The sequence below is a fragment of the Buteo buteo genome, chromosome 12, assembly GCF_964188355.1.
Source record: "Buteo buteo chromosome 12, bButBut1.hap1.1, whole genome shotgun sequence".
Classification (NCBI taxonomy): domain Eukaryota; kingdom Metazoa; phylum Chordata; class Aves; order Accipitriformes; family Accipitridae; genus Buteo; species Buteo buteo.
This window is the reverse complement of record NC_134182.1, coordinates 27,918,944-27,942,839: the sequence shown is the minus strand read 5'-3', so window position 1 is coordinate 27,942,839 and position 23,896 is coordinate 27,918,944. Positions and strand designations below refer to the sequence as shown.

Sequence of the window (23,896 nt, the reverse complement as noted above, 5' to 3'; positions counted from 1 at the left end):
GGTGTTCGTCTGTCAGTCCCATCCTGTAAGCATAACTTCAGTTCTCAGCAGTTGCAGATTTATGCAGAATTTCTGTGAGCTGGAAACGTTGAGTGGATGACCAAAGGCATACATGCACCATAGGTTATTAGTCAATATTGAGCAGTGAGCCCCAAAAATCTGATGCCCAGCCACTTAAAGTATTGCTATCGTTACAACAGTGAAAACAATTCCTTTCACAATAGGTAAATATCAGGCTGTTGCTGTCTTTGCTTTCAGCCATATGTAACTATCATCCACAACCTTTAGTGTAGGAGAGGCTCTTTTCAAAAGGATGCCGTTTCTCAATTAACCATCCAGTTGACCTGTACACCTTGTAGCTAAAGTTCTTTTTAAAAATTACATTGTGCATTTCTGACTACAGGATTAGATGACCATCACAGAAGCATTATATATGCATCATCTTGCTGTTAAAATTCATATTCTTAGTCCAGTCACAGACAGCCTCACAATAAAGCACCAGCATTTCAAAAGCTATCCTATGCTGAACAGTAGAGTAAATGGCAAGAACAGAAAATTTGATTTCTGCCTCAGTGGAAGAAGAGATCTAATATGAAAGAACAATTGTGCAAAGTCCTAAGGCTTGATTGTTTTGTATTTCACCAGCATCATCCCAAATTATTTCAGTGATTTAACTATTATTATTATTATTATTGAGTTACCCAGTGCCCTAGAAGGCAAGAAAAAATTTGGGTCCTCTAATCTAATCCACTACCCTCTTGCTCTCCAGAGCTGGGCCAGAGTTTGCTTGCACACTGTGCACTGGAAAAGGGCAGAAGTTTGGTGTTTGCTGCAGCGGCTCCTTAACAGTTAGTCTCCAACACTAGTCTGCATCTCTGTATTGGCAGTGTTAACAGTGCAGAAGGACTGAGGCCAGAAGAAAACAGAAAGGGGAAATTGGGAAAAGGAAAGAAATTTAAAGTGTAGTCCAGGGTCTTTCAGCATGCTCAGCTGCAGACACAACATAGTGCAAACCTGAGGAAGGAAACTAATTAGGATTCCATTAAAAAGAGGAGAAAAAAATCTTGCTGAGGCTCAGGTCACATCACGATGGTCAAAGTGAAACCTTGCTCGCTAATGTAGCCTTAATTCATTTTGTTTTGCAGAGACAGCAAGCTCACCATGTTGCTTCGGGAGTCTTTGGGGAATATGAACTGCCGCACCACAATGATAGCTCACATTTCAGCCGCTGCGGGGAACTATGCTGAGACGCTGTCCACCATCCAGATTGCATCAAGGGTCCTCAGGATGAAGAAAAAGAAAACTAAGGTAAGACAATGTATAACTCCCTTCTTGTAATGGTGGAGGAGGGAGGAAGAAAGACCCTGAAGAATCCTTAATAGGGTCAAGCAGCATGTAACAAAATCAGTAATCAATTCCAAAGTGTGTGCGTTGTTGTACGTACCCTGTCCTAGGCAAGTGGCTTAGAGCACAGAGCAGAGACTAGTGGGGGGTAAACTCTTTAGCTTCAGATACAGAGGAGTGAGTTCAGACATACCTGCTCTAGCAGGTTTGTAAGCTGGCCTCATTTAGTGACAGAGCTGTCAGAGAGCATTTATTTTCAATTATCCTCTTAGTGCTAATGAAATAATAAGGAATGAAACTGCTGTAGAGTTAAAGGAAATTGGAATTAACGAAGAATTATATTCTCTATGCTTCTCAGATTGAGCAGGAGCAAAATAAATGCAAAGCAGTGTGTCCATTGCCAGCATTGATGCCAGTTTTATTCCCACTGCTTCCAAATACAGGTGATAGATTTTCCAAGAAGTAGAGTGAGGATGGACTGTATCCACTTTCATGTTTTAGAGTCCTGGTTCCTTCTGTACAGCTTACAGTGTGAGTTGGGCACAATGAGTGAATTTTATGCATTTCATTTAAATTAACAGCCTATGGATTGACAAAACCTTTTTTGACGATGGATTGAAGAGGGACAAGTGAAGGGATTCAGTCCACACACCGTCGCAGCAGTGTGTCTCCAGAGACCTCTGAGTGCATGTTATACAATTCCACACACACACATACACACAGAGCAAAGCCTTTGCCAAATATCTGATTTCTTTAGCCAGGCTCAATTAAGGAAGACCCTAATCCATTTGTTCAGTACTTTTTTTTGGAAGTCTCATGATTTCAAGTGGGACACAGAGCTGGGGCATTGGGTTCTCCACTGATTACTTTTCTGTGTTTGCTGTAGGACTGTGGATAAGAAGCTTCAGAGTACTGTGCCTTCGTTTAGAGATTTCCTAGTTTAGATGTGACTGTGACCTTTCTGTATATGCACTTTGTGCAAGGAGCTGTTTGCAATGCTGAAATGTTGTGGTGTCTCTCTCTCATATTGCAGTACACATCAAGTTCTTCTGGAGGAGAGAGCTCTTGTGAGGAGGGCAGGATGCGGAGGCCAACCCAGCTGAGACCTTTCCATTCTAGAAACACTGTTGACCCAGACTTCCCTATTTTGCATTTATCAAGTGATCCTGATTATTCATCTAGCAGTGAGCAGTCGTGTGACACAGTGATTTACGTTGGCCCCAATGGCACTGCCCTTTCTGATAAGGAACTGACAGATAATGAGGGTCCCCCTGACTTTGTACCCATAGTTCCTGCTCTGCAAAAGACCAAAAATGAGGGCAGGTCAGAGGAGGTTAATGAATTGGGGCCCAGCACATCTGAAAGAGACTGCCTGAAGTGCAACACCTTTGCAGAGCTCCAGGAGAGGCTGGATTGCATAGATGGCAGTGAAGAGACCGACAAATTTCCCTTTGAAGAGGTGCCTGCTCAATTTAGCTCAGACCAGATGTCTAAGTGCTCTGTCTCAAGCCAGCTGGCAGAGCTTAGCCACTTACCAGAGTCAGATAAGGAAGATACGATACCAGAATGTCAGCATCCTGATAGAGAAGCCAAGGAAAATATAAATGCAACACCCAGCAAAACTAAGCGAAATCATTCCCCTGTTCCTTCTGGAGCACTTACAAACGTTTCAACTCCATCTTCTCCCAGGAGTGTAACAGGCAGCTCTAGTAAAGAGCTTAGCTCTTGTCAGTTAGCACACAGCACCAGCTTGCAGAGCAGCAGAGAAGGTCTCAACACTTGTGGATTTGTGGAAGGCAAACCTCGGCCAATGGGTTCACCCCGGCTTGGCATTGCTAGCCTCTCGAAGACATCTGAGTACAAGCCACCAACTTCTCCTTCCCAGAGGTGCAAGGTCTATACACAGAAAGGAGTCCTGCCCAGCTCCACTCCCCCACCAGCTCCCCTGAGTAAGGATACTGGGATGACATCTAGTGAATCTTTATTGCAGCCAGAAATCCGGACCCCACCTGTAGGCATGAGCCCTCAGATCATGAAGAAATTGGTGTCCTCCAGCAATGGGGATTTTGAAGAGACCATTCTTGATGAAGATCGGCAGCAAAGCATTTCTCCAGAATCCAAGAAGGAGATTCTGAGCACCACCATGGTGACGGTGCAGCAGCCATTAGAGCTGAATGGAGAGGACGAGCTGGTGTTCACCCTTGTAGAAGAGCTAACCATTAGTGGGGTCCTTGACAATGGGCGCCCAACCAGTATCATCAGTTTTAACAGTGATTGCTCTGTGCAGGCTTTGGCCTCTGGGTCTAGGCCAGTCAGTATTATCAGCAGCATATCTGAAGATCTTGAATGTTACTCCAGTGCAGCTCCTGTGTCTGAAGTCAGCATCACACAGTTCCTTCCACTTCCAAAGTTGGGCCTGGATGACAAATCCCAGGATGATGGCAGCAGGCGCTCATCCATCAGCTCATGGCTGAGTGAAATGAGCACAGGGAGTGATGGTGAACAGTCGTGCCACAGCTTCATAGCCCAGGCATGCTATGGGCATGGGGAAGCAATGGCAGAACCCCCTGTTTCTGAGTTTGCGAGCATACAAAGTGCCAGCATGATTTGTGTAAGTGACAAACAGAAGCCAGTGACTGACAACATGCTTATACTGTCGGAAATGGGGGAGGAAGCTTTCGGCAAAGTGCCACCCATGAAAGGCTGTAAAATATCAGCTCTAGGGAAAACTACTGTCACAATCAAAAACACTGCAAGCCTCAGCAGCTGTGAAGGCTACATCCCAATGAAGACAAACATTACCGTGTATCCATGTATTGCCGTTAATCCCTTCAAAGCACAAGATACTGATGACACTGTACCGGCAGTAACTGCAGACCCAAAGGTTGCTCATCCCCATGACGGGAAAGAATCCAGTGCTAAGAAGGATATAAAATTTGAAGACCCTTGGCTGAAGAGAGAAGAAGATGTAAAAAAGGACAGCTCTGGGAGCAGTGATGGGCCAAGGCCTGACACAGCTGCAATTTCAGCCAAGCCTGAGCACAGCACAAAGCAGTCCTCAGCAGACAGGTTTAGCAGCAGCAGCGGGGATGCCTCTATCTCCCCAGGATCTGACAGTCTAAAGAGGGTTGTGGATGGGTGTGAGGTGGCAGCGTCTGGCTCTGCAACCCAAAGCCCTGTTCATTCCAGTGATGGCTTGAAGAATGGCAGCCTCCCTCGAGGGCTCCCGAAGGCAAGCAAGCCGGAGGAGCCTGGCGGTCACCTCCCTCCTACTGCCACTGACAGCAGTGGAGTCAGCTCTTCTGCCCTCCCCCAGTTTTCTAAGGCGAGCCTTGACAAGAAAATGGCCTCTCCCAAACACTGTGTCCTCACTCGTCCCAAAGGGACCCCTCCTCTGCCACCGGTGAGAAAGTCAAGCTTGGATCAGAAGAACAGAGCCAGCCCCCAGCACAGCGCAGCCAGCAGCACCACGAGCAGTCCCTCCAGCCAGCCCGGATCCTTCCTGGCCAGCTTCCCCGAGGAGCTGAATGCCAAACAGAAGGGCCCTGGCATCGACAGCATCGGCAACAACAGCAGCAGCAAGCTCTTCAGTGCCAAACTGGAGCAGCTTGCCAGCAGGACCAACTCCCTTGGGAGGTCCACAGGAAGCCACTATGAGTGTTTGTCGCTGGAAAGAGCAGAAAGCCTGTCCTCCGTGAGCTCCAAAATGAGCCCTGGCAAAGACACCACCATGCCTAGGGCCGGAAGGAGCTTCAGCCGCAGTGTCATGTCCTCACCCACCAACTCGGGCCTCTCCCAGTCGGCAGGGGCCTCCCCAAAAGCCAGCCAGTCGAAGATCTCTGCAGTCAGCAAGCTCCTGCTGGCAAGTCCCAAGGCCCGCAGCCTGTCTGCCTCTGCCACCAAAACACTCAGCTTCTCGACCAAGTCTCTGCCTCAGTCCGTAGGGCAGAGCTCCAGTTTGCCTCCGAGTGGGAAGAACATGTCCTGGTCAACGCAGTCCCTCAGCAGAAACCGGGGCTCCAGCCTTGCTTCCAAATTGCCCCTTCGGGCCGTCAACGGGCGGATTTCGGAGCTGCTCCAAGGGAGCGCCAGTGCCCGAGGCTTACAGCTGCGGGGAAGCTCAGAGGCAGACGAGCGCGGGGGCCTTGCCGGAGATGAGAAGCCAACTGTTCACATGCTGCCTTCACCTTACAGCAAGATCACCCCTCCTCGGAAACCTCACCGCTGCAGCAGTGGTCACGGGAGCGACAACAGCAGTGTCCTGAGCGGGGAGCTGCCTCCCGCCATGGGGAAAACAGCCCTCTTTTACCACAGCGGAGGGAGCAGTGGCTACGAGAGCATGATGAGGGACAGTGAGGCGACGGGGAGCGCCTCTTCAGCACAAGACTCCATGAGTGAGAACAGCAGCTCCGTGAGCAGCAGGTGCCGAAGTCTGAAAAATCCAAAGAAACGATCAAATGCAGGTAAGCTTGCAGTGCTGTGAAAGAGGGTCGCAGACCAAAGCAGATAACTAGTACATGGTGGGGAGGGCTAGCCCTAAGGGTGAGCCAATTCAGTACCAGCTATATCTCTTAGCAGAGAAGCGAGGCCAGGATAAGCATCCTAAGCTCCAAGTTTCTTAATTTTGCAACATGCACAAATCCTGTGTGGTTGCATTGCCTTTGCAGCAGAGTCTTCCACTCATTCATTTCACTTAGGTTTACTTCACATGAACAGAAGAACATTTATCCCTAAAACTGGTAAGTATTGCCAATGGCAGCCACATTCATGTATTTATTTATACAAATATTCTGATTTGATTCCAGAAAGATGCCTTTGTGAGGCAATGAAATATTCTTAAGCAGTTTGGGCACAGACTCCCCTCTTGGTATGCACGTATTTCACCAGCAGAAGACCAGAGTCTTACTGAATAGCAGTATCTGTTGTGAGCCCACTTTTGCTGCTTGTGTGCTCTGAATGCCCAAAGATGCAAGATGCCCCGCAGCTGAAACTACCGCGGAGTTCCTTCTTCCCACCTAGAAGATGGAACAAAATTGTGCCCATGCCCCTTGAAAGATGTTATCCTGCCTCTGAGACTCTTAGTTTTTAACTTTTGAGTTATGAGTCCTTCTTTTCTCAGTAATTTATTGATAACAAATAATTAAATTATATTAATAATAATACATGGGGACTACTGCACTGAAGTGCTTTAGCAATCATAGAAAGGATCAGAAAGACTTCATTTTTGTTCAGATATAGTCCCCAGTAGCTTTCATACTACATCAGGACTTTTTAATTAGATAGCAAGAGCCTCCTGGGTCATGCCAAGAGTCTGTGCAGTTGCAACTGGTACATCTTCCCAGCAGAATGTGTTTCAGAAAATTGCAGGGCAGGGATGATGAACATCCATCAGCTGGTTACCTCACCTTTTTCCTGGGTGCTGTTTTCCCAACCTGAAGTGTGAGTCCTGCCTAGCGTACTTTTGAAAAAAATGCACATTGGCATTGGAACTGGTGTGCACAGGTATGTAGTGCATGCTACTTATCCTACAGTAGCGCTGGCTGTCCAAAATGTGTTATTCTCATAGTGTTCCTAATTCACCAGCCATTTCACTTGCTAGGATACTCACCTCTGGGATTCATTTGCCATGAATGAACTGAATAATGCATAACTCTCCCTTTCTTTATGCTCTTGACTGTGGTAGCAGGAAGAACATGTGCAGCGCAGATGGGAATACAATAGATACTGCTATTAAAGCCATATCCATAAGTGCATGGCTGATTGTACCTGTTTAGAGGATGCATCTGAAAGTGATCACTCTACACAGTGCAAGCACAGACCAAGCAATGAAATAATCTTTCTGAAGTTATCTTTGCATCCTATGAGAAAATCTCTTTCCTATCCCTTCAGTTTACATGGTAATAAATTGATTTTCCTCTTTCTGGGGAGTTGTTCCTCTAATAGCTGCTTTCAGATATAAACTTTTTAATAGTAACTTGCAAGAAAAAGAAGGAAGATTTGTATGTTGTGGAAAAGGAAAACAAAGCTGTTCACAGAGGTGGCATTTGTGGGTATATACTGACAACTGGATTGTGTCTTGTGGAGAAGCTGCCCATATAATATGGACTTTTTCCACAGGACATTCAGATGGAAAAATTTATCAAGTTCTGTGAAAACAGGCAGCTGTGCAGCTGAGGGAACAGAAAGAAAATGGCAGTGTAGATTTATCCTTATTACACACTAGAGGACATGCCCCATTCCCTAGGGGAGGTACCTTAAAAAAATACTCTGAGAAAAGTTTCAGGCAGAGCCTGCAGATTCTTTAGACATCAGAGTTCATCCCAAACCTAAATCAGTAGAAGACCAGGATTTGTTTACTCCAATGCTCATAAAACTAGTTGTTTCATTTCACTTCTCTCTGCTTTGATAGCACATTAGAGGCTGGACAAAGCTGGAGATATGACTGAGAAAAACATTGTGTTGTAATTGCAGATGAGCTTCAGATCTGTGTGTTGTACTTTATATCAGAGTTATATTTTCACTCACAACTTTGGCTTTTGATAACCCCCGTGCAGGACTGAACGTTGTGTCAGTGGCCGTGAAAAGGGAGTTATGAAGAGAGGACTGTTTGAGACTCAGGTTTCAGGTTGCTTTTGTAGCAGTCTAGAAGACACCTGGAGAGAAGAGGCTTTTCCATGGTCTAGCCAGCCTTGAGCCTACCTGGCAGAGCAGTGACACTGATTTGTCATGCTGTGCAGGTATGCAAAGGCACTGAGCGAGGGGGTGAGCAGGAACCTTTCCTTAGCAGGGAACGTGAGGAGTCTAAGCTTTGGTGCTTTTTTACTGCTGTGTAACATCTGACCTGTCTTTTTCACCAAACACAGCTTTTTTGGCTGGCCGACAGATTAATCTCTTTATTCTAATTTCTTGTGTGGGCTAGTTTCTCTCTCCTTGGTCAGCAGTGTTGCAGATATCTACCTGTTTCTGGACCTGAATCTCTGGGGTGGACAGTTTTCAGTGGAGGGCCTGTGTCCGTGGAAGTTGCCTGCGCTGGTAGGCTCAGCATAGCCTAGCACATTGACCTCCCTCAAACTAATTTACAAAGCTTTTCTCTTAATTCAGCCTGTTACCTGCTTGTGAAGAGATTCCCAGTGTATCATCTCTGATACTTTACTTTTGAGTGATTCTCCATATCAGCAAGTAATTCCTATATTGTTTTGAATGACTTGTATTTGTGTATAAGTACAATCGGAAGTTTTATGCAAATTAAAAAAAAAATCTTTACTACCTTCCATATCTCTAGCAGCAAACCACTGCCCAGAAATTAATAAGGCTTCACTTTCTTATAACCCCTTTCTTATAACCCAGCTTCTGTTTGCATTTGGTCCTGCAGCAGTGAAATCATAATTCTGTTTTGATGTGTTTGATAATAGTATAATTTTTCACATGTCAGTGGATTTATGATGGCATAAACCCAGGATTATGACTTCAATGCAGGAGGAGCTGAGATATAAGGGAGACTAGAGCTGTTCACAAATATATTTTTATTGCATAATAAACAAAAAAACCGCAAAGGTTTGCAATCTTTCATCCTCTGTAATATCTCCTTTCAATAGGTCTGTTCTAGTGTGAATTTTCTCTCTTAAGGAACACTTTTTAATGAAACAGATACTAGACAAAGGTTCTGAGCTCTTAAAAGACAGATATTATTTTAATACATAGTGTCAAGAGCATTGGACCTTTCCTGATTTGCGGTCACAGATCCACTGTGCTGTAATGGATATGGCACTATAGATATGCTCATTTCAGGTCAGGCAACCTTGTCCACTTTATTTATGATTATTATTAACAGAAATGCTAGCTGTCAGACACGATCAACATGAATCAGCCCAAGGCCCCTGTAAGAGGAGCCATAAAGAGTCTTTAAGAGAATCACCAGCAGCCCTGTCAGATCTCACAATTACTTTTGAAGTTCTGACACATTGGAGAGACATCAATTTTTTTCTTGAGATTAAGATCTTGTCTTTCAATGCTCTTAAGTGCATTATTTGTATGTGTAGGTGCTTCTGCCCTGGATGTCATACATGAAGCATCAGACCTACATTGTCAGCTTTTGAAAGATAAAGTTAGTTCATATCCTTCTGTGTTAGCCTTTGGTTAAATTTTGGGCTCTGCCTGGGTACCTGTACAGTTCACAGACAGCCCAGTCTTGTGTGTACAAAACTAAAATAAAATAATAAAAAAAATTGCCTCTTGCATTCTGGTACCTATTGAAAAATCGTGTGTTTACATCATGAAGCACATAAGCCTTTCCCCTGAAGCTAACATATCCATTTAATAAACATCCCCATCTTTCTATCATTTAACATTGGTCCTATAACATCATGGCAGCATATATTGCCCCAAAGTGACTGCTTATGGCAGAAGCAGAGCTATTCAGCCCTGATCTACAGCTGTACATTTCAAAGCTTTGTACAGCTGCTCTTTAATCCACCCTGTGGTGTAACTATTATTCCAGACCCCATTTTACAGATGGACAAATGAAGGCAGAGAACTTTACTGACTTGCCCAATGCCTACAATTAAGTGAGAGCCAGATCCAGGGTTAAATTACAGGCACCCTTGACTCCTATCCTCAACACCAACTGACTTGGCCGCACAGCCCTGCCCTTGCCGAGCAGTGGAGAGAAAGGCTTAATTTGTTATTTTCTTTTTGTGACAGGCCCTTCCTCCCTCTCTGCCCGCAAGCATCTGTGCAACTATGGTTTCTCTGATTTCTTCGCTTGCTCCATTAGCCCTTCCCCTCTAAGAAACAGTTGGGATCTCAGCCACATTTCTGGCTCTGGCTCTAGTCTCCTCTCTCTTGGGTAGGCAGTGCTGTCTTGAGCAGGGCACTGAAGTGTTAGGGCGTAGTTTGTACAGTCATCACTAGCACCAATTATATATTATTTTTTAATTCCTCAGAAATTTCAAGTGCAATGGCCCAGTGGTGCTCAATGGAAAGGCAATGAGAGGGGTGCTTTCATAATACGTACTCCTGTATGTGAACAGGAAATGCATTCCGACTGAACTCCATTTTACCAAAGCTGTATTTGTATCACAGACCACAGAGATCTTCCTGAGGCTGTTTTCTTTCCTGATGCCTTTGGGAATAGGGTTGGGTGCCTAAGAGAGTCCCACTCCCATGTGAAATGGAGTTAGACCTAAGGGCTGCAGGCTATCACTGCTTGCAGCGCTCTGCCGAGATGGGATGGACCTCTGCCGAGGAGCGTGTCTCCTTTGATTTCTCTAGTTGAGGTTTTTTGGGGCCGAGTCTGAGCCTGGAGCCTTACCAGTGCTGGGGCAGGTGCTGGCAGGGTGAAACACTGAGGGCAGTGCTCTGTGGCTCAAGTAGTGTGCAGCAGTTGTAACGCACCAGTGGGGACCGCTGCCTGTTGGCTGGTGTGCACAGATCCACTCACAGGGGCAAAGACCCAGGACTCGGGCATGAGAGGAAGATGTGGGAAGGAAGGAGACAGTCAAAGAGGTGAGGTTTAGGGGAGAAAGTCCTTACTGTAAAGTGCCCTGCATCAGTCAGGGCCAGTTCAGCCTTCCTGAACATGGAGTACCAGTGAGCATCAGAAAACAGAAATCTAAGGGATGCTGTTGAAAGTAAGGTCAAGTAGAAAGGAGACTGGGTGAAAATTAGGGTTTCCAAATGATGGCTTCCTAAAGTTTAAACCTGTGCCCTGAGTTGGAGTTGTGTATCTCAGCACTTGCAGGACCCTGCTTTTGTCTGTCCAGGATAGGATTGGTGTGTGTGTGTTTGTGCACATGGTTTAATCTTCTTTGCATGGGGAACCTGTCTGACTATAGATAATTAGAGATTCCTGCTGCAGCATTTTATGGCTTTTGCAGTAAAGTTTCATGACTCCTTGCGGCTCTTTCTCAGTACTAAGTTTCACCACCAAAGCAGAGCAAATTGCTACATGATTTTAAACACTTTAATAAAAAGACAGACTGTTATGACATGACAACTATTATCAACAATTAGAATCAGTTTTTCTCTCTTACTTGTGTGCTCTGGGTTTTACTGGTAGGATGGTTTTAAAGATGGAGATTTAGAGGTTCCTGGAAAGCCCTGAAAACTCTATATTCAAACATATTCACTCTCTGGAAGCACTTAGCCCTGCCTATGAAAGCAGCAGGAAAAAACAGAGGCTGAATCCGTGGGCTGTAAATTATGAAAGTCCATCTCCAACCAATATTGCAAAGCATCACATTTTGAAACGTGGCCAAAATGATAATGATGAAACAAAACACCAACAAAAAGAGTCTGAGCTTTTCTTGTTGAATCCAAGTGAAAAGGAATTTGGTTCATGTTTAGACTGCCTAAGGCACAGTGTGGGGAGCTGAAAATTGCCCTTTGTATCACAAAGCCGTAGGGCATCTCCAGCATTTCTACTTCAACTTGCTTACAAGTGATGGTAGCTAATTGATATCCTGCATTGTACCTTTACCATGACAAAGGATGTTTAGAATTATACAGGAAAAAGCTTCTTTGCTTGCAAGCGACCACTTTATGCATGTAACTGCTGGCTGGACAGGCCTGGGGGGAGCAGAGGGAAGGGAAGTATGGGCTTCAGCTCCCATTTTTTTTTGTTCATTAAAACAACAGCATTGATTTTCCCAGGTCAAAGCCAGGCCATTTCAGGCAGCAAATCTGTGTTGAAAGGGATCAGAGTAATCATTTTTTACACGCTTGACTACTGCGTGCCAGCACTGAGCTTTCAGCCACATGAACATAGGAATGATTTAATAGAGGAAATGGCAGCCGGCTATTGTGCACGGTGAAGGCTCCATGTAACATGCATGACTGAGTCGCACACCATTAGGCTGGGTGTAAATAAAACCTGCTCCTGACACTGCCACAGAATTAGCTCACTGGAATGCCTCCACCACTGTCCTGTTGGGAGCTAATGCTCTGGCTGCAGAGCCCCTTCCCCCTCCAGCCTCTGCCTTTGCTGCCCAAGCGATTGGCGCAGCCATTTAGTGCAGTACTGTAGCAACAATAACCAGCTCCTTAAATAATACCACAATGCTGACAAATACCTGTTAAACCAAAATCCAGCCTGTAGTGAGATAAGTATTTGGAAGAGACTCTGGTCATTTTTTACTAGGGATCATGGGTGCTGAAAACTCACCCCCTGTGATGTGCATCTTCCCTGGAGCATCTCCCTGATTACTTGTCAACCTGCCACGCTGCAGGAGGGCTGCTTCCTGATCTGGTTTCAGCAGTGCTCATTCACCAGCTCTAAACTGCCTTGAAAAGCTCCTTTTAAAGTGAGACAGTAATTCAGGAAGCAAAATTAAGAAATGAACTGGGTGGGTAGAAAAAAATTAGGAGTAGGCTGTACCTCAGCATGTTCCTTATATCGGTATGGAAGCAACATATCTAGTATAGGTATGGCTGGAAGATTATAAACAAGGGTTGCTTTATTCCTATGTACAACAAGCAGTGATTTCTAGCCTTAAGTGTCCTTGTACTTGTTATTGATTCACAACAGCAGGATTGCATATAAGTCAACACAGAATACAGACTGAATTATTTTACAGTGAGGTGGACGTAGAAGATTTTCTTCTGAATGATGGATCCTGTCAGCGCTTCTTATTCCAGGTGTTGAGGTGCAACATGGTCCTTCCTATGTAATCTGGGTTGCCAGGATGAGCAAATGCTGTTTAGAATTTCTGGCAATAAATGCCTGAATTCTTTGGTGTTTGTAGTACTGACCTCAAGATGGGCCCCTAAATACTTCTGGTGAAGTCTCCACACCATCAGAGTGGCCTTCCACTTGAAAGCATTTGCAATGTCTTCAGTAATTGGGAAGGGAACTCTGCAAACTCTATGAAAATCCAAGGAGTGAATAGCTATGTGCACTGCACAGGGGAAAGTGCACTATAAAATAAACAAGGAGAAAGGATGTCAAAGGAATGGAGAGGAGTTGATTCAGTCATGGACAATTGCCCGTAAGGGCAGATCACATTAGGAAATGGGAATGAGAGGAGAAGTCAGCACTGTGTTTTCAACTCAAACAAAGCAGGAGCCCTGTTGTCAGACAGTGAGGAGCAGCAGGGGGAACAGGACGGATAATCTTTCCTAGTAAGCAAACAGTTTGATGCCATATTTGAGGTTGATGCTATTGCTACTGGAAGCACAATATTTCTTGGAAATGAAGCCACAGAAGGAATGGTGGGAGCTTAGGGGTACTGCTCTACTTAGCCAGTGTTGTTTTTTGTAATCGCCTTGAGTTTGGATTGACTGTCTAGTGAGAAAAAACAAAATGCTGAACAACAGGTTCTGTACAGAAAGGCAATTTTACCTCCCATAACATTAAGCGCAGTGGGGAATAGCTTTGGCTCCACATCCTGCCTTTGAGCACACACTATAAACTTCTGAAATTATGATGTATCAAGTTACAGTTTCATTTTCTGTTTGAAACACCTTAAAATTTCTAGGACAGCAGTTGTTTTGCATCCCATTCAGATGTATCCTCCTTTGAAGAGATATGCATCAGGCTTCTTTTCATGAAGATTTTGCATTTATACTTTTTGCCTTTACCTTTTTCACAGAAAAGATGCTCAGTCTGGAATGTGTGCTTGGAAAGAAATCTAAGGAGAACACTCCAAAATACACAGTACTTAACCAAAACCAGACCTCTTATAGTTTCTGCCCTGGTCAACACATACTTTTATGAGCACACATCCTTATGCAGTGGGGCAATTTTGCTGAGGTCAATGAGTCTTCTTATCCTTAAAGTTTCTCTTACATACCTAGCTGGCTTGGTCTGTGTTTCTGATACCTGAAGGCTTTGCTGGACTTACCTTTACTGAAGTATGTTGTAGCGTCAGTGCCACTCTTCAGTCAGATCTGCTTTCACACTGCACACCCTCACTGCTGCGTAACTCCCCTTTATCTTTTAACCTGGCCAAACCTTAACCTATAGCTCAAGGTAGAGGAACAGATCTGTTGCAAAAGCAAATTTTGTATTCTGTGCATTTTCAGGGCTATGTCATAGTCTGATTATTCATACTCAAGCTAGGCTCAAGAGGGGTTATTCTGAGTGTGGCTAAATTCAAACTAAGTGAACAACATATCCTCCGAGACATTTAGCAAATGGCATGTTACTTTACATGTTGTATCGTCATAAATGAAAGTGTCATTATTCTGTCCTGGCTTCAGCTTACAGGATTTCTTTCAGGTCGATTTTTGGTATAAATTTCTCTTTTTTAATGGAGGAATGCATCCCACTTACGTGGCAGGAGGGTCAGCCGGTTTGCTGAGGTGCTGGGCAGGGTGGGTGCTCCCCCAGTCCCAGCTCGTGGGGCAGAGGCGGGAGGGACCTGCTGAGAGCTGCTTCTGCTGAGCTCCCCAGCTGATCGCTGCCTTCGTAAGATGTGTGCAGGGAAGTAGAGGAGTGATGTGCTGTAATTCCTACAAAGCATTTTATTTGTTATACAGTTAAAATTTATGAGATCCTAACCCCATCAAGTGCTCCCAATAAATTTGGGACTTCGAATGGGTATTTTCTATGTAAATGCAAAACTATTCATTTTAACAATTTAATTGTTGTGTCTGCATGTGGATACGGATGATCAAGCTGTCAGCTGCTTTGTGACACTCACCCTGAAGCTCTGCTTTGCCTGTATCTCCTTACTGATCCCAGTTAAGGTGAAGTCAGAAAAAACAGAGGCTAAATGGAGAGGTCAGTGGCAGGAGTCTCCTGTCAAAAGACACCATTATTTTCTGTACCTGTGCTAATAAGCAGCCTATTAATCAGTGCATGTTTAGAATAGACTAGATTCGGTTTTGCCTCACTGCAAAGATGCAGATCTTTCATTTCATTTCTCCCGAAAGCGCTCTAAACCTCAGATAAATCATCCTGAGTCAGCATTCAAGGCTCAGATAAAAACACATCCCTCTTTCTCTTTCTCCTCTGCCTCACGCATGGACGTACCCGCTGTGATAGGGCAGGGAGACTTGCACAGGCAGCCTCCGCGTCCCGCAGGAGCCCCTGGGCAGATGGCAGCAAGTCTGCCTGCCTCAGGTGGCTTTGCCCTGCCGCATTCCCCTGGTGCACCGAGAGCTGGCAGCCTCCCTTTGTGATAACCCACAGGCTATCCAGGTGCGAGCTCTGGCTAGAAAAACATAATGAGCTCATGTTAGCATGTCTCCTGCCACTACCATAGTCTCTGCTGCCTCTTCTCCGAGGGATAAGCACTATTAGTCGGAGCCCTAGGTTGGAGCCCTCCTTCCAGACCACAGGCTTCTGTTTCTCATTGAGCCAAATGGATATGAATGGGAACTAAATGCAAAAACATTTACCATCATCCCTGTAATTCAAACCCTAGTGACATCTGTTTTGCTTTGCTCCAAATAAGAGCCTGATGCTGTTCTCGTGGCAAGGTGAATCAGAGCCATCCCCCAAGTGTCTCAGGCCTGGGCTTTAGCTCTGGTCGGAGAGGCAGTTCTTCCAGCAGGGATGGTTTAAAAGTGCCCCACTACATGAGAAGGTGGTGTTAACAGCCACAGTGGGGAAAAAAGAAAGATGGAAGAAAAAAGGAAGAAAATCAAACACCACAGAAAAAGGCACTACTTTAGTCATAGTTCAGCCATGCATGGGAGAGCTGGACAGAAGGAATTTCCAGTCTGCTCCACTGCTTCCTTGAAATGCCAGAGCTAGTCCATAGGCATGGCGGGAAAGGAGATGTGACCATCAATGCAGGGCACAAAGTGAAAAGAATTAGCAGCACTTGGCTGCATTACACAGGAGGTCAGATCTGATGCTTGTAAGTGTTGCTGGCTCTGAAAGTTGATGAGCAGCAAAGATAGGAGAGAGATTGCTTTTACACTCAGACAAAATTTTAAGGACTGCTCCTGTGAGACACCATGGCCAAAAGCCTAAAAGTATTTTAAAAAACATTTAATGCCTAAATCCTGTTTTTCTTGAGTGACACTAGGGGTGTACTCGGTGCCCTTCACATCTAAGCAAGTGGAAGGCCCGTTTTCCAGGAGGGGCTGAGCCCATTGCAGAATCTTTCTCTGCATGTAACAAAATTTAATAGTCCGTCACCCTGTCTCACCTCCCTTCAAGTAAGCAGCTGCTCTCACCATTTGGCTGCCTTTCTCTAGCATCGCTGATGAGTTACCCTTAGCACTGCAGTTTGTTGTGGTCTTCCCAAACTGTGTCTTTCTTGTTGTTGTCCCTTTTTAGCTATGGTAATGGGTCAGGTCTTGCTTTTCCTTTTGTCAAGATCTGATTGGTCCCTTGATCAGGCATTTTAATGTAGAGATTAACTGATTTGCATTCAAGGTAAGTGAATGCTGACATTCACTCCCACTGACTGGTACCACAGGTGTAAAATAACTCCTTCTTGCTGGTATTTGTAAGGCTTCATTTGTTCTGGCATGGGCTTTTTTGCTGGGCTGCGGTTTGAGTAGTAAATACAACTATGATAGGTGTGACAGGATGGGCAGTCCAGATCTTAGGCCATTTGGTATACAGGGGCCTCGTAGAGCTCCCTGTCTATCCACCTTGGCTGTGGCCTCCTTTTCTTGCATAGAATTATCTCAGATGCATTCAAATAAAAGCCTGTACACTGGGCTTTCCAGATAGACAGCAAGATAGACCGTTCTCATCCATTTTAGAGCTAGCATTTACAGGTTAATTACTGGTTACTAACTGCTGGTTTCTAGCACAGACTGCTGCACTCAGAAATCAATGGGATAAGATGTGATAGTTTGCAAAGTCAGCAGAGAAACAGATTCCCATGAATGAAACTAGACAATGCTTTGTTACTTGCGAATCCAAAAACTAGGCAATCAATAGATATTTTTGTTTTCGGGGGAGGGGGGGGATGGTGTTGGCTTTCATTGAAGCACCAAGTTGGCAGACATGTTGAAGCTATTTACATTCAAGTTTCAATAAATGTAGTGCTGGAGATTCCTCTAAATGATTTTATCTTGTTTTTAAAATAAAACCTGCATGATCATTCTGCATCCCTTCCCTGCTGGCATCAGTTTTGTTCTTGCAGCCAAGGGAGTCAGTTAATAGTTTCATTCAAACTTGCTGGCTCCAGCTTTTGGTTTTGGTTTCTCCCATCCCTTCTATTCCTGCTGTCTTCTAGGGGACACCCTGCAGGAGTTGTCAGCTACAAAATTATTTTTTTTTTAAACCCAGACGTAGCTCTGATTGTACTAAACAAAGCAAGGAAATGTAACCAGTTGTTTTTCTTTTTTGTGTGTGTCTGTTCTTTCTCCCAACAAACCATATGCTCAGCTTCCTTACCGCTGCCATCAGGCCAGTGATGTACTTTTTCTCCCTTGCTTTACCTTAGGCTCTGACTTGGGAACTCACATGGCAGATGATGTCCGTATAGTATAGGCTTTATCAACCATCATACATTTTCAGCTATTGCAGTGCTCCCATCCGCTGTGCTGGTATTATAAAGCAGGATGGGTGTGCACGAGCACTGGTATTAAAGCAGACACAGTGACTAATTCTTCTGCCAGCCCATCGTTCTTGCTGCTTTCTTGCCCATCACCAGTGCTGCAGTAAGTGCATAAGTGGGAAATGTTTTAGAAGAATATTCTACTGAATAGAGACAAGGCTAGTGCAACTCTGGTGGCAACCACCAAGCTTGGGTGTACTTACTGCAGGTGTTTTGGCCCCTCTAGTTTTTTTACTGCTCTACCCAGCCTACAGTGGCATTATGCAAGGGACTAGGTGGTGGTATACTGGCACTCAACTCCAGCATAGTAAAAGAACTTGGGTATCAAAGTGCTTTTTGTGTTGTGATTAAAAAAAATCAAACCCACACCTCCCCTGGAGATGGTCTATGCGGAGGCTGGCTAATGCTTGTCCTTAGGCTGTAAGAGCCAGTACCAGTAAAGAGATAGGAAGGCAAAGCTAGACCAGTTCCAACCTGCTGCTCTGGTCCTTCATTGGCATACCTGTACACACCGAGACCTGAGCAAAGGGAAGCAGGCACAAGCTCTGGAAACTTTAGGGTACATATGCCCTCTGAGGATCAAATCCTGGAGTCAGGCATCAAAGAACATGTGAGGATCCGACTATGGTGAGTGGGTACAGGACATTGCAGCTACAGCTTACCCCAACTTCCATGGCGTCCTTGGGTTTTCGCTCCATTTTCTTCTGTGTGTAAGAAGGCTGATTATGTATAGTTTGTAGACATCTCTGCAGATGGAGCAGAAAGGAGAGGCAATAACTGTGCTAACATGAAATGGCACTTCTGCATTCGCAGGTTCACAGAGACGGAGGCTTATTCCAGCTTTATCACTTGATACTGCTTCCCCAGCAAGGAAGCCTGCCAACAGCCCCGGGGTCCGCTGGGTGGATGGGCCCCTGCGAAGTGGGCAGAGGGGGCTGGGGGAGCCCTTTGAGATCAAAGTCTATGAGATAGATGATGTGGAGAGGCTCCAGCGGCGACGAGGTGGGGACAGCAAGGTGAGTGCAATCCATGTAATCTGTCTCCCTCCTCCTGGAGGGTGTAGGAGGGGGAATTCAGATTATGCAGTCAAAAATGTGTAGTATTGTATATGATTAGTTCAACAGGCAGCAAAACCTATTATCTCATTTAAGAGCAGTTATGACCTAAGTTATGTCTTCTTCTGCAGCAGCTAACAGACATTGGTACCTTGCATTTTTGCCCCTAGTGCTTCAGCATCTTGTCACATATGTCTTTCAAGGCATCAATGGTGCCTGAAGTACTTTGATGGTATTGTTTTCAGGATAGCTAATGTCTTCTCTCTAACAAAGTTGTTCCTGCCAACCTCAGGCCTCCAAATTTACTAAAAGATCAGGGAATTGTAAAGGTCAGCTCTTGAGAGGTATGATTGAGAAGAGTATCTGAAGTCGGTGGAATAGCACCAATTTTAGAGTAGCTGTGGATGTAGACTTTATTATTATTTTAAGGCACTTTTTCTTCCTAGTCCCTTCCACTTGGTTAGGCTGTTTGTGATGTTGTTCTCTGATATGATTTTGTATGGAGAAAAACATCACTTGGTGGGGTGGGCTTTCCACTGCACTTCACCCACACAGCAGATTTGTCTACAGAGCAGAAGGCAGAATAGTGTTGAGACCTTCACACAGTCTTGGAGGAGGATAGTTCTGGTATTGGGACTGCTCCCACACTAGTGAGAGCAGCACAGCCCTCACTGTGGGCTCATTTACTGCACGTCTTGATGGCTGCCACCCCACAGAAGTCATACGAGGCCAGGCTGGGTGTCTCCAGACAGCACTGCACCCTGTGCTGTTACTGTGCCCCATATCTTTACAGAAAATATATCTTCTTTATTAACGATTGTGAATTGCTAGAGCTTTTCATAACATATTCCTTTTGTTAAAGGATGTTTTAAATTTTATATTGCTACCAGTTCTCTTATTTTATAATATGACTACTGCATTTCTCATGCACCAAGCACAAAGATGTATTCAGGATTTTAATACAGCAAGCCATGGATTTCCTTCTCCCAAGAGCTTAGATTTTCTTAGCCAAACTTCAGTGACAAAAACCAGAAATGTTTTTCTACAGTTAATCTGATTTCAAGATGCTGCCTGTTATTAATTATTATGGTTTATTATTAACTATCATTGCAAAGTCTTCAAAGCTCACTGATGGAAAGCATCAAACCCAAACAAAAGCAATAAAAATAAAACAGATGATGGATGATTTCATGCAGTGATTCATATACTTCCAGAGTAAATGGCTCATTGTTAGTATTATTGATTAGAAGATCATTTGACTGAATGGATCTGGCTATTTCTTCTCCTCTTCACCTATTCCTTCCCTGCTCCTTTTTCCTGGTTGGCAGGAGGTAATATGTTTCAATGCCAAGCTGAAAATCCTGGAGCATCGCCAACAGAGAATTGCTGAGGTCAAGGCCAAGTACGAGTGGTTAATGAGAGAACTGGAGGTGACCAAACAGTACCTGATGCTGGATCCTAATAAATGGCTTAGTGAATGTAAGAACATCATTTCATTGCCTGGACTCATAGGTGCCCTTTGGTTTATTTAATGGGGGGACGGAGGGGAGCAGAAATGTTTGTTAAGAATGAGATGTGAGCTACTGTGTTTGTAAACCAAAATGAACCGACATATGACCTAAGGGCAACTTTTAGTTTGACTGTATTTCTATAGCTAGTCGCTATAATTCTTAAATGTTGACAGTAGAACTGAACAATCCTTTTTTGCCTGAGAGCTGAATGTTGAAATGGTACAGCATTGTAGTGGTGAATATTGCCATTGGTAGATTAGCATTCACGCGTTTCAGTCCACAGCTCCTGAAAATGAGATATTTTTTTTTTGGCCTCAGATCACTCAGACATATGAGCAATATTATAAATCTGTTCTTCTACCACAAAATAACACTGTGGAGCAAACTTGTCCCTTGGCACCAGTGGGCTTACATGAGAAATGAATTTGGCCCATTTGTTATAACTATAGATGTGTAAAGTTCAGAGAGCTTAAAGGGCATTCACATTCAAATGATAAAGAACCTCAACACCTCAAAGGAAGAAAGATAAAGAGTACTGCACTAATGCTACAACAATTTTAGTATTAGTAATCAGATGAGTTCATGTCAAAGAGTTCTAGAAAAAAAAAATATTTTCAATTTATTTGGGATAATTGCAAGTGGCAAAAGGAGGTTGGCTGGTGTGTTCTCTTAGAGCATCCTAACTCTTCCTTTGACAGCTGCCATAAGTTAACACTAGATTGGTACACCCTGCAAAACAACCACAGTGTATGTTTCAGGAATGCTATTAAGGAAGAGAGGTAGAAAGGGCGGATTTAAAGGGAGCAGAGAATTTGCCATACATTGCCGTCTGCTTACTGTATGATGCCTTTGCTTCTGATTCCAGTGTGATAAATGCAGAAAGCCTCAAGGACAGCACAGACCTCAGGGACCAGATAAGATGGGAAGTGCTGGCTCAGCCAACGTATCTCACACTAAGCTTCCATGGAAGCCGCTGCCAGCTGGTCTCTGGCAGCATATGGGCACCTGTGTTGGAGTAGTTGATGTGTACGCCTTCCCTTGCCACTCTTGAGAGGTCTAGTGAGAATCATATGGAATAGGGAGAGATGTGAGGAGCAAGGAGATTGGAGGTTGGTTTCTAACTCCGAGTTCTGAATTCAGCAAAGGACTTGTCCTTCCAGGGCACAGCACCTATTTAAATCTCTTTCTGGTCAGCAGAATGTGTGAGAGAGTCAATACACGCTGAGCATTCAACATTTGCTTAACAGTGTTGGAGTGCGACAAAAGGCACCTGCAGTTCTGGAGAGGATGGCAGATCATATCACTCAAAAAAGCATCCAATGCAATCTTAACAGAATTTTTCACTATCAGCAAGCAGCTGTGCCATTTTAATAGCCTTTAAACAGAAAAGGCAACTTTTAATGACAATGGCAAGCCAGAGATAATGTTCTATACGTTACTGATGGGTTTGAAGACTTGAATTACTCTGTCTCTCCCACCAACCAGCACTGGGTTTTATCTGCTTTTCCTATCTGTGTCTTTTCTTTCCCACAGTTGATCTGGAGCAGGTATTTGAGCTGGATTCTCTGGAATACCTGGAGGCCCTGGAGTGTGTGACTGAGCGTTTGGAAAACCGTGTCAACTTCTGCAAGGCCCATCTCATGATGATCACCTGTTTTGACATCACCTCTAGACACCGATAAAGTATGAACCTCAAGAGAATTTCAATGCGCATCTCTGCCATCCTCCTTTTCCCTTCTGAACAGCATCCCAAAGACAACAGAATGAGGATGAAGGTTGGAGTCAAGTCTCAACTGTGTGTATGAGAGATTTGCTATACTATACAGAAGAGTAGTATTAAAAAAAACAGGACGAGCATGAAAAATGGAGATATAAGGTTGTTGATTCTCTTAGCCTAAAAGAGCACTTTGAGGAACCTTTAAGGACACGTCTGTAAATAAGAACTGCTGGCAGAAGACACTTCTTTCCCTGCATTAGCTGAGGGAGGAGGAAAGGTGGTTGTAGGACTTCCGTTGAGAGGTTCATTAAAAGAAAACCTATCCAGAAAAACTGTTTAAGTGCCTTGCAAATCTTTATTATCCAAACATTTATGTTCATACTTTATTGTGTACAGATGGTGCTAGTCAAGAAAAGAAAAAGGAAAAAAACAAACACACTTTTGAAATGTATTTACAGCTTGTTTTTCTCTTGGTGTTTTCAGACTTGCTGTTTCTAAGTAACTTGTGTTTGTAGAGATCTTTCCTAATCAGTACAACATATGAATAAATGTTAACTGTCTTTTCTTGTTACCAGAGTAAGGCCACTCAAAGAGAAATTCAACTTTCCCAGATCACACAAAAAATATTTCTAGCAGTGAGTAAGGTTTGCTTATATGTTTTTCTGTACTATCTTACATGCTGGAGGACACAGTAATTTTCTCAGCCCGTAGGTTCTGCAATGTATGAGAGAGGAGAGGTGACATTACTGTGAAGTACATATCATTTCCGTTTGATCCAACCCCTATAACCTGTTTTCTTTTTCATGTATTTTTAGCTTCATACTGGCTAGAGTTATGGATGAGGAGGCACTTCTGTCCTAACCCCTTTCTCTGGTGCTAATAACTTCTGGAAAATTACTCTTTAGACTGAGGGCTCCCATGCTTATCAGTCCAGAAATGAGTGATTTATTCTGTCTTTCTTTCTTGAGACTATGACTGATAAAATTTAGCTTCACCTCTTTTTGACATATACCATTGCAAAACATGTTTTGGCAGCTTTTGGTCCCTGGCCCAGTCTGTCCATAGTCACAGATGTACCTGAGGATTGCAGGCTCTGCTCAGCTCAGTGTGTCTGGAAATAAACAGAAGTCATGAATGAGTGGATACAGCACTTCAAGCATGTTGGCTATAGCATTTTCCTTATCAACTCTCCAGTACTGAAGCCATGGCAAAATTCACATTGACATCAAAAGGACAAGGGTCTGCGCCTCAATGCACATTCAAATGTTCTACTTGTTTGCCTCTTTATCTACAAAACAGTATGTGGGAAGGAACATCCTTTGTGTTTCTTAAAGAAATGTGCAAAGTCTGCATTTTAATTACATATGGGCATGAACAATTATTTTGTTGAATTACGTTTCTTCTTCTTCTTCTGTATTGAAATAAGCCCATTCATAAAAATCCCTCTCACATACACTTGTGCTACCCTCCTGTTGCTTGTGAGAAAATAAGAGCATCATTTAACCTATACTCAATATGCATCAATTTACTGCTGTACTTAAATGCATCTCTTCTTTTACCTGCACCACCATATTAATGCCATCTTACAATATCCCAAGCAGCAAGTCCCAATGGAAAAATAACCCTACAAAAATACTGATAGATTTTCTAGTGGTTAGCTGCAAAAAATCCCCTTTAAAAAAAAAAAAAGAGAGAGAAATAGAATTTATGTAGTTTTATTTTCTTTTAATACTCTACAACTTGTATAACAAATCTCATTCATTCTATTAGCGTTGTCACTGGATTTTGTAGAAGATCCTTCTT

At 43.9% G+C, this 23,896-nt stretch overlaps 1 protein-coding gene across 1 annotated transcript in view; it reads left to right on the top strand.

The window, feature by feature from the left end:
• KIF26B (kinesin family member 26B) overlaps positions 1-23,670 on the top strand; it is a 312,315-nt gene extending 288,645 nt beyond the window's left edge. Inside the window, exons 11-15 of the mRNA XM_075043158.1 lie at positions 1,146-1,308; positions 2,378-5,807; positions 18,624-18,826; positions 20,194-20,344; positions 21,910-23,670. Coding sequence (XP_074899259.1) covers positions 1,146-1,308; positions 2,378-5,807; positions 18,624-18,826; positions 20,194-20,344; positions 21,910-22,058 — 4,096 coding nt within the window. The 3' untranslated portion in view covers positions 22,059-23,670. The remainder of the gene's footprint in view (positions 1-1,145; positions 1,309-2,377; positions 5,808-18,623; positions 18,827-20,193; positions 20,345-21,909) is intronic.
• The last annotated feature ends 226 nt before the right edge of the window (positions 23,671-23,896 follow it).